At 35.7% G+C, this 16,588-nt stretch overlaps 1 protein-coding gene across 1 annotated transcript; it reads right to left on the bottom strand.

The window, feature by feature from the left end:
- Nucleotides 1–1,965: 1,965 nt before the first annotated feature.
- On the bottom strand, nt 1,966–14,291 carry LOC131938732 (uncharacterized). Its single transcript, XM_059296872.1, has 16 exons — nt 13,972–14,291; nt 13,069–13,186; nt 12,747–12,828; nt 12,219–12,289; nt 11,999–12,106; nt 11,682–11,747; nt 9,686–9,803; nt 9,373–9,512; nt 8,699–8,830; nt 8,042–8,149; nt 7,864–7,937; nt 7,497–7,632; nt 4,506–7,059; nt 3,689–3,851; nt 2,865–3,024; nt 1,966–2,520 (listed from the first exon to the last, which is right to left on the bottom strand). The coding sequence occupies exons 2-16, from the start codon at nt 13,180–13,182 to the stop codon at nt 2,323–2,325; spliced, it is 4,224 nt and encodes a 1,407-aa protein (XP_059152855.1). The 5' UTR covers nt 13,183–13,186; nt 13,972–14,291; the 3' UTR covers nt 1,966–2,322.
- Between the last annotated feature and the right edge of the window lie 2,297 nt (nt 14,292–16,588).

The following is a 16,588-nucleotide window of genomic DNA, read 5'->3' as shown; positions in this document are numbered from 1 at the left end:
AATCCCAACCCAAAACGTCAACGACCAAATCACAGCCAAGAAAAAAGAGCAGTTCGGGTATTCCCGTTGCTACTTATAGCACGCTTGGGCGCTTCAGCGATGGCGGGCGGGGAGACGTCATGGACGAGACAACCATCTCCAACATCCACAGTGCGCGTTCCAAGTTCGTCAAGGCCGATGCTAAAAAAAGCAGATAAATTACGAAGGCAAACTTTTTACTCTCTAGTCAATATCAAAGATATAATTTATTTTTAGTTGTCAGACACGTGGTCAGTACGTTCTGATTGGTGCTACGGCTATTGTGAAGACATCTCTGTTGATATGTTCGTTCCTGTGGAGGCATCCATCTTTGTTGAGGAATCCATCTTTGTGGAGGATCCATCTTTGTTGAGGAATCCATCTTTGTAAAGAAATCCATCTCCCTGTAGCCAACTCTCTCTCGAGACACCCAAAGACTAACTAGAGAGACGCATTCAACGATGTTAAACTAAACACAATGGACGTCAATGCTCTTCCTTCTAACAAACAAATGATCTGTGATTTTTGCTGCCTCTTTACCATTCAAGTATTGACTATGTGATACTTTTAGGGGATTTCCCTCCCCATTTTGCATCGTGCCTATGTTTTATTGATAAAAACGCGTCAAGCCTCAGTAGTGTGGGTGGGGATATTTAGCTGGCACAAATGGGTGGGTCGTTCACAGTTTACGAGAGATCCTTGAGATAAGATGGCTAGATAAAATAGTCAAATATAGACCTGTGGCAAAATACCAAACCATAGCCAATAGACAGGGATATTAAAGCCCATATATGGGGATGGATTGGCCACACACTGGGAAGAGTATAGTATCATGTTAGACTGGAATCCTCAGGGGAGTAGAGTAGGCCGGCCAAGGAAATCCTAGAGAATGGAAGAAAAGGCAAGGGCTGCTGGGCTTAAGTGGGCGCAAATAAATCAAGCTGCTCACAACTAAGCCTGTGGAGAGATATGGCTGAGGCCCTTTGCTAACCAGAGTTTCTTCCAGGCATCTCTTCGGCGAAGCCCCCCCCCCCCCCGAAAATTTTTTACCGCCCCCCCCCCCCCCCCCGAACGAAATTTATTTATTTATATATAGAAAATATATACTTTTAACAGTGTCCGCCCCCCCCCCCCCCCCCCGAAAATTTCAAGTGCCCCCCCCCCCCGGAGAAAAAAGTCTGGAAGAAACACTGTTGCTAAACAGGGGCCTTAAACAAGTAGAAGAGCCAATGGATGGAATAATAGGTAGGCACTCCATTGCTGAGGTGCATAGTTAGTCTGTTGTTAAACTGTATAACATTGTGTTCATGTTGGTTACAAATATAAGGTTTTATTGTATGAACTATGCCATATATATTGTTATTTGTCCATGACACTTAAACAATGTAAGTGTAAGTCTAGTAAGGTGTTGTGCTGATGTAGGAGTCTGATGTAGCCTTCTGGTCAAGCTTTGTGATTGATGTTGTACTATTTGAATTATGTTTGTTAATGAATGCTACATTTGATGCAAGGCCCATGAATGTATTTACAACTAGCAAGTAGTCAATGTATTGAAGTCAGGCAGACTTAAACACTATTGAGTGCTATAATTCCAAATGAGGTTTTTAAGAATTGAATGTTACATAAGTTTTCAGTTTATAAACTGAATTTTCAAGATTATCTACAGCAGAATGTTACATTTCTCTTAAGTAAAATTTTGTTAAGATCATGCCAAAGCCAGATACCAAATATTCCCTAATGGACTTTAATATTTAGACTGCTCCATAGAGAGATAATTAACCCTCTTATAACACACCTGACTCCCCTCATATAATAATATATGAGTCCACATCAGTGGTAGTAGCTTTTACTGGTATAGACTGATCACACTTTAAGGGTTGTAAGCTAGCAATTTTAAAGCTACCTTTAAAAAAGAAAAGGAGACATTTTTGTACATAAATATTTTTATACAAATTTTATACATGATTGTTTTTATCACAAAAATTATATTCAACAAAATTGCTTAGTTTTGTATTATTTTTGTAGTTCATTTTGTAAATTGTTTGAAAACTCCTGTAAATTATTAAAGAATTAAAATATTATGTGTCTTTTTCTGTACAATAAATGCTCAAAGTTCAAACAAAAAAATTATTTAAAAAATAAAACAGGTAGAATGTGGCCAAAAAATTTACAATAACAGAATCAATTCTTGAAAATATAAAAATTCAATTCTTTGGAATGAAAATTTAATTTCTCAAAACTGAGTTAATTAAACCAACGTTTAAAAATCAACAGGCGATAAAGTAAAAAAAAAAATGAGACTGGTTAGACTAAAACTGTGTCAAAAATCTGGTAAACCATGGAGCCTTGGGACTGGTAGGCCAAGACACAGCACTCCAGCAGGGGGCGCTCCTCTAGTCTAGAGCCTGGGGGACACAGGTCTATGAGGGACCTCTGTATGGAGTGGAAACTCTGGGCATCGGACAATATATCTTGAGGGCATATGCCCTTAAAAAACTGAACCTGTGGAGAAAAAAAGTATCTAAAAGAAGGTGCAGATGGATAGCCCATCCATTCAGGAAACTTACAACAAGGGTTGTCATAGAATCCAGAGGGGGACCTAACTAGAGACATCGAAAAAGACATTATCAGTGGAAAGAGTTGTGAGGAAATAAGATAAATAGCAAACGAGAATAGAGTATGGATGTTTTAATAGCTGTGCTCACTGAAAGCAAATAGCAAAATAAATATGCCATTTCATAACGTAAACTTGCTAAAAAAAACTCCCTTTAAGGCTAAAATGTGATATTCCCATAATATTTTAAATTAAACTTCTTTAAAATTGTGTTACATCCAAGCCAACTTACAGCATTTTTGTCCCATAGGCTGGCCTCTATAGAGTTGTGTCCATCTGTCAGGATAAACTTGATGATGATGGTTGGCTTAAGGGGTCTGGGCACTGAACTACATTCACTGCAGTACAGCTGGTTGGTCTGGCTCCAGGTCAACGATTGGGAGGCACTTTCTCTACAGATATCACATATTTTAATAGATTGGGAGGCACTTTCTCTACAGATATCACATATTTTAATAGATTGGGAGGCGCTTTCTCTACAGATATCAAATATTTTAATAGATTGGGAGGCGCTTTCTCTACAGATATCACATATTTTAATAGATTGGGAGGCGCTTTCTCTACAGATATCACATATTTTAATAGATTGGGAGGCGCTTTCTCTACAGATATCACATATTTTAATAGATTGGGAGGTGGTTTCTCTACAGATATCACACATTTTAAATATATTGGGAGGTGGTTTCTCTACGGATATCACACATTTGTATATATATTGGGAGGTGGTTTCTCTACAGATATCACATTTTAATAGATTGGGAGGTGGTTTCTCTACAGATATCACACATTTTAATAGATTGGGAGGGAGTTTCTCTATAGATATCACACATTAAAAACTATTTTTAGATTTAAAACTAATTATAAATTGGGAAGCAATTTCTCTATACAAATATCACACATTTTGAAAAATATAGATTGAGAGGCTGTTTCTCTCCATATATATCACACATTTAAAACTACTTACAGATTAAGAGGCTGTTTCTCTACAATATCACTATCACATATTTAATAATATATAGATTGAGAAGGTTCTAGAAAAGAAACTGCCAGACTTACGCCTGAAAGCAGGCAAAACACAAGAGATGAACAATGTCTGTGGCACAGGTTGGCTTGGGGCTGTAGTCAGCCACTCTGGCTTGGACCCTAAACTTGCTCATCTCCCCTGCGCTCAGGACTTGTTGCAGGGTAGAGATGGGTACGTGGGGGTGGTCCCTAATAACTGCAATATGGTCACAGTAAATATAGGCATGGTCATTGAGAAACGGTTGATTATTTAATGTCATAGTGTTGAGAAATATGATTCTACTTCATTACAGCATTCGTTAATAAATTTAGACAATAGGTAATGCAAAACTGTGAAAAAGAAAATATCATTGTTGACTTGCACTCCAGTGCACTATCTTCTCTCCTGTAAATGTCAAGGTCAGTGCCAACATTGTTATTTGCCTATCATTAGATACTTTGTACAATATACTTTCAGGAAATGTATACTTGTAAGGGTCTCTAATTTCTCTGAATATGAAAATGTTTAATGACTTGAATCCACGGAACAATAGCTGCACTAGACATTTCTAGGGTTGATATTGTAGCATACATAAAATATAGCAGAATGTTACAGAAAGTAATTCACTAAATAAACTGTTACTTTAGTGCCTTACAAGTAAAAGAAAGTGATGAATTCTCAGAGTAAAGTGTTCACTTACTTGAAGTTATAGGGTTTATATTGTACCATATGGATTTGTATAGCAGTATATTAAAGACTAAAGAAAGCAATTTACTAAATTTACTAAGCAATTTACAATTTACAATAGTAATGTTAGTGTTTTACCAACAAAAGAAAGTGATGAATTCTCTGAGTAAGGTGTCCACTTACTTGAAGCAGTTTTGAGCATACACCTTGCAGCGTTCTCGTGATCACTTTCAGAGCTGCCTTGTACCACAGTGCCAGGGGTGAAGTGATCTGGTGCCATGGTCTGGTACTCATGGTGAGCACCCTGAGAAAAACTGGCAGAGTCAAAGTTGAGCTGGAACGAGTTGAGCATGTGGATATCATGTGGTGAGTACAGGTTCTGGGACGCTGCCTCACCTTGGGCTGCGTGGCCATAGTAAGACCCAGCCTCTCTTTGAGACTCATGGGTCAGGTATAGTCCAGCCTCAGTTTGAGGGTCGTGGCCCAGATATGACCTGGTCTGGCTTTGAGAGTCGTGGCCCAGGTATGACTCGGTATCACTTTGAGAACTATGGACAAGGAATGATCCTGTTCCACCTTGTGAATCATGGCTGAGATATAATCCAGTCTCGCTGTGAGATTCATGTCCAAGGTATGACCCAGTCTCACTTTGTTCATGGCAAAGGTACAACCCGGCCTCACTTTGAGGGTCATGGGTCAAGTATGACCCAGCCTCACTTTGAGGGTCGTGGGTCAAGTATGACCCAGACTCGACCAGATAAAGCCCTGCCTGTCTTTGAGCCTCCTGCTGAAGGTACGAACACGCTTCTTCTACTGTGTAGGTCTGACCAAAGTCCAGGGCACTCTCCTGAGTGGACTGGCTATGGCCTGGACTAGGGGCGGTGGTGTAGCTCTCTGAGTCATCAACCTCAGAGCTCTGGTGAGCTAGGTCCTCATGGAGGGGAAAGTCATTAGAAAAACTTAAGCATGTATTGTCCTGTTTGTTCCCAACTATACTTGGAATGTTGGATTCATTGCCATTAACACAAACCACATGTGGGTTTGTGGTGTTTTCATTGCCATTTGCATCAGCCACTTGTGCGTAAGCGATGTCTTGATTACATTTAGCAACAACCACATGTGGGTATGTGGTGTTTTGATTACCATTAGCACCAACCACATGTGGGTATGTGGTGTTTTGATTAACATTAGCACCAACCACATGTGGGTATGTGGTGTTTTGATTACCATTAGCACCAACCACATGTTGGTATGTGGTGTTTTGATTAACATTAGCACCAACCACATGTGGGTATGTGGTGTTTTGATTACCATTAGCACCAACCACATGTGGGTATGTGATGTCTTGACTGCCGTTAGCACCAACCACATGTGGAATGTCATGATTTCCGTTAGCCTCGACCAACCGTTCAGCTGGAACCACATTCCCAGAATCTTCTTCAGCAGACAGACAGACCGACGCGGAACTGAGCAGAATGGAGGAATCCTCATCCTCCTCATGCTGGGGTAGGGACGTCTGCAGAACTAAGTTGCTACCTGCTACATCATGTGTAGCTACTTCTTGGTTCCTTCCATCTGTCAGGACACTTTCAGCAGCCTGGCCTGGTGTAATGTCCTTGTTCTGTCTGTTTGAGTTATCTGCTGTTATGACTCTACTGTCTGCTGGTATGACTCTACTATCTGCTGGTATGGCTCTACTATCTGCTGGTATGACTCTACTACCTCCTGATATGACTCTATTATCTGCTGGTATGACTCTACTATCTGCTGGTATGACTCTATCTGCTGCTATGACTCTACTATCTGCTTCAGCAGAAGCTCCAAGTGCAACACATTCTTTCCCCATCTCACCCCCATCTTCCACTACAACACAATCACTATCCTTGGACGATGTGTCCGCATCAGCTTTTGGTGTGGCAGGTAGTAGAACAGACGGACTTTGTGCTTCATATTTTGATGTTGTGGGATGTAGAATGGACTGACTTAGAGAGTCATCGCTGGATTCCACTACTATGATTGCCTCGGCATCAATCTCCTCAATGTTTTGTTGGTTGTTGTTTGTGTTGTTCAAGATTTCAGCGGCATCAGTGTTGATATCTGTTACTGGCATTTTACTAGGAATTTCATCATCTTTCTGCTTTTCTCTCTCTCTTTTTCGATGTTGTGTTTTCATGGGGATGCCTTTCTGAGACTGCACGTGTGATGAATTGCCATTTGAATTATGTCCCTTGTCCACTGAATCCTTTGAATTACATCCCTTAGGTGCAATATCCATTAAGTGACACCCATTTTTTACTGAATCATTGTTTGAAATATGTGCTTTATCTGCTGAATCATTTGAATTACTTCCCTTGTCTACTAAATCATTCTTTGTATTATGTGCCTGGTCGACTAAATCATCCTTTGAGTTTTGTCCCTTATCATCTTTTGAATTACCTCCCTTGTCTCTCGAATCATCTTTGGAATGATGTCCCTTGTCTAAATTATCTTTAGAATTATGCCCTTTGTTTATTAAACTGTCTTTAGAACTACATTCTTTGTCAGCTGAAACGTCCTTTAAGTTATTCCCCTTGTCTACTAACGGGTCAAGCACGGCCTTCAACTTGAGAGCGTGAGGTGAGCCGTCATAGAGCACCTCCAACCTGCGCCCAAATGAGGTGCCTGTGTGCAGTGTGAGCTCCACCAGACCAGAGACCACGGCAGCGTGGAGGTTGACCAGCAGGATGTAGTTGCCTGGCTGAGGGAGGGGGAGAGGAAAATAAAGGGAGTAAAATTTATGATGGTGAAGAAACAAACAGCTGGACACTAGCAATCTTAAAGATGGAGAGGCAAAATACTAGAAAAAAAAAACATTGATCACAGGAAAACAAAACTAGAAAAAAATCATAAAGATGGAGGGGAGAAAAAGCTAAAAAAAAAACTAACAGGAAAACAAGCAAGAAAAAAACAACATTCAGAAAACTGGAAAAAAAAATTCTGAAGAATGAGAGAAAAAGAAAGGCAGGAAAGAAAAACAAAGCAAGAAACAAATATCATTCATACATAGAATAAAAATGTTGATTTTTAAGAATTATTATTGAAGATTTTTCAACAGATTTAGAATAATGGTAACATTTTATACCTAAGAAATATGATTAAACCTACAGAAATAATAGAGACAAGAGAGAAACTTACACGAATAACAACACTGGAATCAGCATGATTATCGTAGAGGAAAACATCAACGGCATAGCCTTTGGATGCAGTCATAAGGTTTTCATCTTCCAAAACTGTTTCATCAAACTTTTCCTCCTCGGCTTTCTTCAAAGGTCTGCTCAAGGGAAACAATTCATTATTAATTTGACATTAAACAAAATATATATATCATTCCATCAAATAACTTTTTACTACTATGCAAGTTGCTAACTAAATCTTTTTACTGATTCCTTAATACATTACCAGTAGAAAAGGTTTTTTCTTCATCCAAGGTCAGTGTTCGGGTAGCAAAACAATAGTATTGAATACATACAAGCAACATTTCGTTAATTAAGGAGTGACTTACCCTTCAAATTTTGTACCGTCCCAGACAGTAAGCAGCTTACAGGTCTCAGATGGAACATCACACACTCTAATTACCTGAAATTAATTAACTAAATTAATCACGCTATTTTAGATTTATTTCTATAAATAAATGTAGTGGCAACAGCACATAAAAAAAAATATTCTTTTTAAATTCTTACCTGGCAGACCAGATTAAAATAAGATTTTATTTGCACCTGGCTCAATGTTTTGGTTTCATTATCAATACACTTCCCAGACTGTGACCACCATTCCAAGAGAGCTTGGACCTATCAACATGCAGATATTAATTAAAAAAAAAAACAATACAGCATACAATTGAGGTAAACTGTCATTAACATAAATAACAGAATATTTGATGAAAGTGAAGGTCATGTAGACCTACTCCAGAATTTTTTTTTTCTTTCTAACTAGAATGTAGGTGGGGCAGACGGAGTAGAGCTTATCTTCTTCCCTCATCTCAGCATATGAAGAAATAGTGTGGTCAGCACTATGCCTGGCTATCTTTCATAAACCAAGGCAGGTATTCTTTAGAGCTGACTGAACTCAGGGATGTTTTAATGATATTAACCCATTATCCAATCACAATACTTTTAGGCCAGTAATCAAACGCTCTTCTTGTTTTATCTAACGTACAACATAGAAAAAAGACATTAATTAAATTATTTATATACAAGACACAGTGTTAAACTATCTTTTACATTATATTCTGGTTATTTCCGTACAAAAAATAGTGCAAAAAACTAAATACTAGCTTTTTACATTTTTATCCTGTGAGAAGGATCCACAAACTGGATACAGACCACGGATAAACTTACCCTGTCTCTGTCCTGCTGCTCAAAGGTGTAGGTAGGACAGGATGATTGACAGTTGTCTAAAGACTCATGGAACATCAGCCACTGGAAGGCTGGGCCATTGTAGCCCTGTTTGCTCCCCTGGTAGCTCTGGACCTGACAATATTGTTAAACTGTTTTTTACACTGGTCAAGATAAATTATAGAGGACATTTTCTGTTTGTTAGAAATACGGGGCACTGGCTAAGAACATAGATAAAATTCAATTCAGTTATCTTTATGAAACAGAGAAAATAGTTTTTGTTTGAAAAAATTCCATTTTAACAAGCCTTTATTTAGTCTATTTTTGACAGGAACTTGCTTCTTGTTTCACCTATCTTTATAAAAAATAATTTTCTCATTGGACCTACATTTTTAATACAAAGCTAGAAAGAAATCCATAAACTTGACCAGTGTAGATGTTACATAAAATTCAGTTGGTGGGTTGAGAGAGCGAAAGAAGGCAGTGTTATCGAAATCTGCCTCCTGTATTTAAAATAGTGTAAAATAAGTTATGTCCCTTAGCTCAGTAAGCAAATGGAAGTTTTTAAACTTTTTTTAAACTATCCAGCTATTGAAAACTCCATGAACTCATAAATTAGAAGGCTGAAATAAAATCCATAGTGTAAATGTTAGCTTTAAGATTTGAATACAACCCACCTTCAGCCTGTGAAATCTAACAATGTCACCAACTTCATACTTTGGTACATTCTCAGGATCCTTACAGAAGATGTTGCACTTAATTTTGTCATCAGGGTTCTCCAGGCTCTCATCTGTTAGACTTAGTATGTACATGTAGTCTGTGGAGGTTTTTTTTTTTATAAAAAAAAACAGTTTTATATTGACCTACAACCTTCTTTGTAGAATATTATGTAATGTGCAGTAATTGTGTGTGATTGTGCTCAACTAGTCAAATATCAGTAAATCTACCAGTTTCTGTTATGTTAAGCAAGTCAAATGTAAGTAAATCTACCTCTTCCTTTTGTTGGGACGGGAGGTTTGAAGAACTTAACAACACCATACACATCAACAATGGTGTTGACCTCCAGGCTGGACAGGGGCTTGTAGTTGTACTTTAACTTTGGACTGAGCTGGGAACAAACATATACATTTTAGAGATACATCTGGGTGGGAAACATACATACATTACAGCATTTTCTTCTGTTGAAATAAAGTGAAGTTTGGTAACCAAAACTAATCACATCCATCAAAATTTAATCATGATGCACATGGTCCAGTGATTTACAATCACTAAAACAAGCCAAACACAAGTAGTATTCATCAAAACCTAAACTAGCCAACTTCTTATTTGTTCCCATATTCATGTTTATTGTTCTTCTAAAAATAATTATTTCAGTATAGAGACATACACAGGGATGTGACCAGACCAGGAAAAAAAATTAGGAAATTTTCTTCGGATAATAACTCAATATGTTTTATCTAATTTTTATCGCGGTTAAGCAGCTTCATACCGCAGTTAAGCAGCTTCATACTGTTACTGTAGAAATTAATTGTTTTGATGAAGTTAATATTTTAAATACAAGAAGTTTATGTTACTCTAAAATAACATTGAAAGTCTTGTCTAATTGCAATTTAATGTTACCTTATAAACAACTTTTTAAAAATTACAATGTAACTAAAGTAGCAAATTTTATTTTACCATTAAGCTAATTTAAACTGTACTAATCTAGTGTAGATTCTAGATGTACTCCTGTTTTCAATTTTTAAATAGGGGGCCTAATGCCTTATATTCTTTTAAAGATTGGATTGACCGATTGGTAAAAATACTTGTCTTCAACTGTAAAGACCCTAGATTAAGATTAGTTATAATATGAACGTTTTAGGTTCATGTGATGGAAACATGAAATGGACCAGGTTAGCTAAAATTAGAAAGGGTCTGACGTGTGAACCAAAGTTAATAATTATGATAACCAAGCCACATCGATATTTGTTTTTTGGAATAGCTGTAAATTGTTAGGGGTCATCCACGTTTTTTTTACCATATTTACCTCCCCTCTCTCCTACAAAAGCCAGACTCCCCCCCCCCCCCCCCTCCTCCCACCAGTCTGAACGTATTTTTTCTTCCACAAACAAGACACGGTAGTAGTCACGTTGAGTTAAGTATTTTTTTTAAATCTGTAGGCCTACGAAGCATACGTATTGCAGGAACAGCTATTTGAAATTGACTGTGACGTCATTTTTTTTTCCACAAGCAGTACCGAACACGTACTTGGGGTCAAGGTGAGGTCACAAGAGCCACCGTTGCTACGAGGTGGGGCAGGTTAGTCTAGTCCTCATAGTCACCTTTTGCAAGGATTTCAATATTAATTTGAAATTGCGAAATAAAATAGAATCAGAGAGAAACTCTAGATTTAGGCGGGTTAAAATGCCGATAGGTAAATTAGGCTTTATCGATAGCTAGATTACCAGGCTTAAGAGATGTAAGTTTCATTTGAATAACTGCATTATTTTAGATTACCTTTTCCCGTGTTTTTGATAAATAGTTAACTGAAAATATCAGCGGAAAATTTGGACTAAAAAAAGTGTGCTTTGAAAAATTCGAAAGTCCGCCGAAATTCCGAATCTTAATCTACATTTAACTTGATCTAGCACCGTCAGACCTAGCGCAATCGACCAATCGAAAAGAAATGTGAATATTCGAGTGTCCGTTTAACATAAGTACAGTAGTTGTCGATTTAAATTTAAATACGAATAATTTGAATGAGCATGTCGGCCCTTTCCGTAGAAGACATTTCCGTTTTTTTTTTCCTAATTTTTAAAACTTCGTAAAAAATCGACAAAAATTGAAACTCGGCGGAAAAATTCAGCGAAAATTAAATCAGCGGAGGAAAATCGCAACTGAAACGGAAAAATCGGATTTCCGCTAAAATTCGGAAAAGTCACATCCCTGCATACAAGCCTACTTAAAACATTAGCCAAACACTGAAGCTATAAATTAAAACACTCACTGGTTTTGTCAGCTGTCTAGTGGCAACACTTGCTGTGTTTGTGTCTTGTTTTTCCTGTTTAAATATCTAAAAAAATAAAATGGCAATGAAATCATTGTTTGATAGAAAAAAAACATAAAAAGGAGCTTTAAAATAATAAGATTAATAGAGAATAGAAATGTAATTACTTGAAAAATGTATTGCTTGAGAATTTTGGATTAGAATTATTGCATAATAAGAACAAAAATAAATGCTTCAAATTAAACTATTTGATCAGCAATGGCAATAAAAGTATTACGACAATTATAAAACTGTTTTAAAATAAAAGTGTTCCTAACCCATACTAAAGACTCCAATTTTCCTCTGTCATCTGCAATAATTTGGTAGTCCTTATCATAATGCCCTGGACATTTTTCAATCTCGAATTTCATAAAAACCAGTGTGTCCTGTAAGGTAGAAACTTCTAAAATTTATTTCAAACAAACTTAAAGGTTAGGTTTACTATATTGACAGATACTAGCTTTTAAACCCAGGCAGGAAAAAAGTTGCTTAACTTACCCCAGCTGAACACACATCCAAGTCTGAAGCAACTTGTCCAAAGGCAAAAAAATAGTGAACTCTGTCAGGATCTTTTAAAACAAAAGTAAGCATAATTAAAGTTGCTCTATATTCTTTATGTGAAGAAGAATGACAATATGCTATAAATGAAAAACTGATGTAAAGAAACAGTTGTTAAAACTAAAATATCATGAACAAGGAGATGATTTAATTGATGTCTGTGCTTACATCAGTAAACAAAGAAGCCATTGGTGAGAGTTGTTAGCAAAATTTAGAACACTGGACATCCAAATAGAAATAGAGCAAAGATAAAACCTTGGCTAAAAAAATACTTATACAAGCTACACAATAGTTCACTATAGCATCCATCACAATAGTGTACTCAATATGTTAAACAAAATAGTTCACTATTGTAATGAGCATTGCATTTTACTCAGTAGGGTTCTGACAGCAATTTAATGTCTGTCCAGCTTTCAATCTAAGTAAAATTCTCAAGGCTTTGAATAAAAAAACAAACAATTAACTTACTTTTACTATCTTTTATGTCTATTTTTAGCAGAGGTGGATCTGCTTTATTATCAAACAGCTTATAGCGTTTGACAACTTCTCCCTTCAAGTTGAATTCACATGTGAAGATACAAACAAAGGTTATTTTATTTTTAAAAAAACTCTAAGTGATAGGAAAACAAGTAAATATGTCTTACAAAAATTAATTCAAGTAAACTTTACTATTTTTTTCAATTACCTGACAAATGTGATCAGGTATGATAATTCAGGAATAATTAATTTTTTTTTGACTACCATTAATTAATAAAGCCTTTAAAAATAAATTCCAGACTTACAAACTTACCTGAATGTAAATGCTTTGAAGGTTTGTCTTGGGCCTTAGAGTAGATATTTCAAGGCATTTTAAATTAGTGGGAACCTTGTCTTTAATTGCTCCTGAGCATATGATTGCAGGCATTTTTCTGTAAAGATTTTAAAAAAAAATGATTATATTGATTTAATTATAAGAACTAGGATCTTATTGTATTTTAAGTATTACATTTGAAAAATGATATATCTAGTTTATAAAACCCAACCCAGCTAACTATCAAATTACACTTTTAAATTTAAAAAAAAAAGTAAAGATAGGGTGAAAATTTAATAATTTAAATTTAGAAATAAACTTGGATAATTATTTAATAGCCAATAATCTGTTATTATTTATGTCACAATTTTTAGTAGATTTTAGTTTCTTCTCTCTTAGCATTGGTAGAAAAAATGTAGGGCATATGACCTATTTTTCTTTGTATATAATGCTTACAATCACATTGCAAAAAAGAAAAAATACAATACACTTAGTTTTGTTGTCTGCTTTGCATCTTTAGCTTAAATAATGTCTTTATAAAATTAAACCGTAAAGATACACTTAAAAAAAGTAATGGCCAAAAATGTGTGTGGTACATTTCTTATGATTCTTTTCTTTGAAACTTGCACCCTACAGATATATTCTCTAAATTGAATATTAATAGCATTTTTGACAGGGCATAGGCTTTTGAGTTATTCTCAATGAACTGGGAAAATACAATTCGAAAAGAAATACAAATTTTGAGTATCAGGTAAGGGACCTATAGGCCTAGGTCAATATTATTTAAAAATGTTAGAAAGCAAAATTCGCTGAATAAACATAGATCTAACTCTATATATTACTAGATCTAGATCCAAAAACAAAAAATAATAATTTTATTTTGATAAATATAGGCCTACTCACTTCTAAAAAATGATCGACAAAGTAAAAGTTCATCTGGCTTTGACTTCCACTTGGCACTTGCTAGGATCAGAAGATGCCAGATGGTGATGTTATGAGCTCTGTTACAGTATTTGTAACAATGTAAATCTACTAAATCTATATCTAGCTAGAATCTAGATTATAAACCAGAACACTAGAGTTGACTAGATTCTAACATACAGTCAGTGTTCTACTTCAGTGTGAGTAGTGTTGGACTTTTCGGTGGTTGTGAATCGAAGTGTTTCATTCAGTTTCAGCAGTGGAATATCCTTTTTCCTTTGAAAAGCCATAGGCCTACTGCAATTGACTTAAAAAAATATACAGTGTGAATCGTTCCTAATTTGACTTGAATACTGTAAAGCCGCCATCTAGTTACCAAGTCATTTTTAATATTTATAAAATAAATTTAAAAGTCCATTTCTACAAGTGACTTACCATTGTTTTTCTTCAATTTGCGTTTCGTTTCCTTAGAACAGATTCCAATTTTATAAAATACGACGATAAATAACTTCGGTTCTTTTCACCTAAAAATATTATAATAAGATATCATAAGCTTTATGAATCTAGAAAATTAATTTATCTACATTTCTTTAGTTATAATAAAATAATACAACATTTTGTATAATCTCTCAAATCGATTTTTTTTTCTGCAATAGAAAAGCAAAAAAGAATCAATGTGTTTTACAGTAGTAGGCCTAACCATTAACAAAACAAAATCTAAATCTCTGTTGTCTCCCTTGGAGCAACATTTTTTAAAATAACGAATTTAAATTAATATTTCAAAATTTTAGCATAAGTGGTAGTAATTTGTTAGACAATATTTAGCTATACATAACTAAACGAGACTCTGTTATTTTTATTAAGACAAAATTTACGTTTTTGTTTTCGAAGATTCGATTTAACTTAACAAACGCTGTTCAACTTTATGGTTGAAAAGCATAATGTTCTCTGATATTGAGTGTAGTTTTTCTGTAGCCTATTACATTAAGGAAAGGGTCGTCCATAATTAACGTCGCGCTCCAAGGGATAAGGGGAGAGTTAGGGATCTTTCTCAACCGTCGTCACAAACGCCCTTAGTACCTCTGGTCCAAAGAGGAATGTTACTTTTACTTTTCGTGGCCTATGTGACGACGGATAAGAAATGAGGTCAGAAAGTAGCAAGTGTGATGATTTAAAGACAAATGGAAATACAAAACTAATTGTTGCTAACGTTGACACATGATGTCAGTTATATAGAATGTTGTAAGAGACTGACAGTCCTGTGGGTGACATCTATTACTTGATTTTTAAAAATAATTTTTTTTTTGACGGGTGGGCTAAAATTAAAAATCAGCTAGAAAAACAATTGTAGTTACGCTAAATTTTCAAAGGAAAAATTGTTTGTCATTAAAAGCAGAACTATAGTCGTGTAAATTTGAGAAACGGTTTGCAAAATTATTCGACCTATTAAAAAATCCGGGTTTACTGGTTCATATTGACGTTATGGTTTACAAGAAATCGACTTTTAAAAAATTGAGGCGTTCTGTTTTTCCCACGTTTTCTTTAACTTGCTTTCTCTGTGTCTTTCTGTGTTTGTTTGTCTTTCCAATCAAATCTTGCGATCGAAATTTCTGGCACTTCCCAGTTAGCTAGCGCGCTGAAATTTTCAGGGAAGCTTTCTTTTGGATGACCATAGAATATGCAATTGTTATTATTACTAAATTGATCAATGGAAACATTTTATTGAGCATTTTAGACCGCTATATAATCTATATATATTATTCTCCTCTGCGAGCCATTAAAAAAAAAACCAGCGACGCGTACCTCGCGCGCAGTGAAGCGAACAATCCCACGTTGCCACAGGCTTAGGGGCAAATAATTTACTTTGAACCGAGTTTAAACTTACAGGATGTAGGCCAGTTTGTGGGAGGCGATATGGTCGAGTGGTTGGGCACACGATTGCTATCCCACTCGACACGGGTTCAAATCTATGTGTTCTAGTCAGTAACGTATTCACACAACGATTTTTTTTCGAGTTGTCTTTTTACGAGTTGTCTTTTTACGAGTTGTCTTCGTTTACCCAAAAAAAAGTGAAAAGATAAAATCGATAGCAAGATTTTAATGCAAACAGACAAAGACTAAAAAGTAGAAAATAATAATCATTAAAAAAGTTTAAAAAAACCCACGTTTTCTGATTGAACTAAAAAGTAGAAAATAAATACTATACATCACAATAATGCAAGCGATCACTCTACTATAAGCGATCAAAAACGTGGGGCGCCGTGATTTTCTTACAGTTTCTAATACTGTTGACTCTCTACAAGCTCCCTAATAAAAGTCAATAGTATTATCTAATCAATAGTAATATAACTTTTACTTCGGCGCCCCACGTTTTTGATCGCTTATAGTAGAGTGATCGCTTGCATTATTGTGATGTATAGTATTTATTTTCTACTTTTTAGTTCAATCAGAAAACGTGGGTTTTTTTAAACTTTTTTAATGATTATTATTTCCCACGTTTTCTTTAACTTGCTTTCTCTGTGTGTTTATTTGTTTGTCTTTCCAATCAAATCTTGCGATCGAAATTTCTGGCACTTCCCAGTTAGCTAGCGCGCTGAAA

Source organism: Physella acuta, unplaced genomic scaffold (assembly GCF_028476545.2).
Source record: "Physella acuta isolate Inbredline_101_S28 unplaced genomic scaffold, ASM2847654v3 ptg000256l, whole genome shotgun sequence".
NCBI classification, from domain to species: domain Eukaryota; kingdom Metazoa; phylum Mollusca; class Gastropoda; family Physidae; genus Physella; species Physella acuta.
This window is presented reverse-complemented; position numbering and strand designations above follow the sequence as displayed.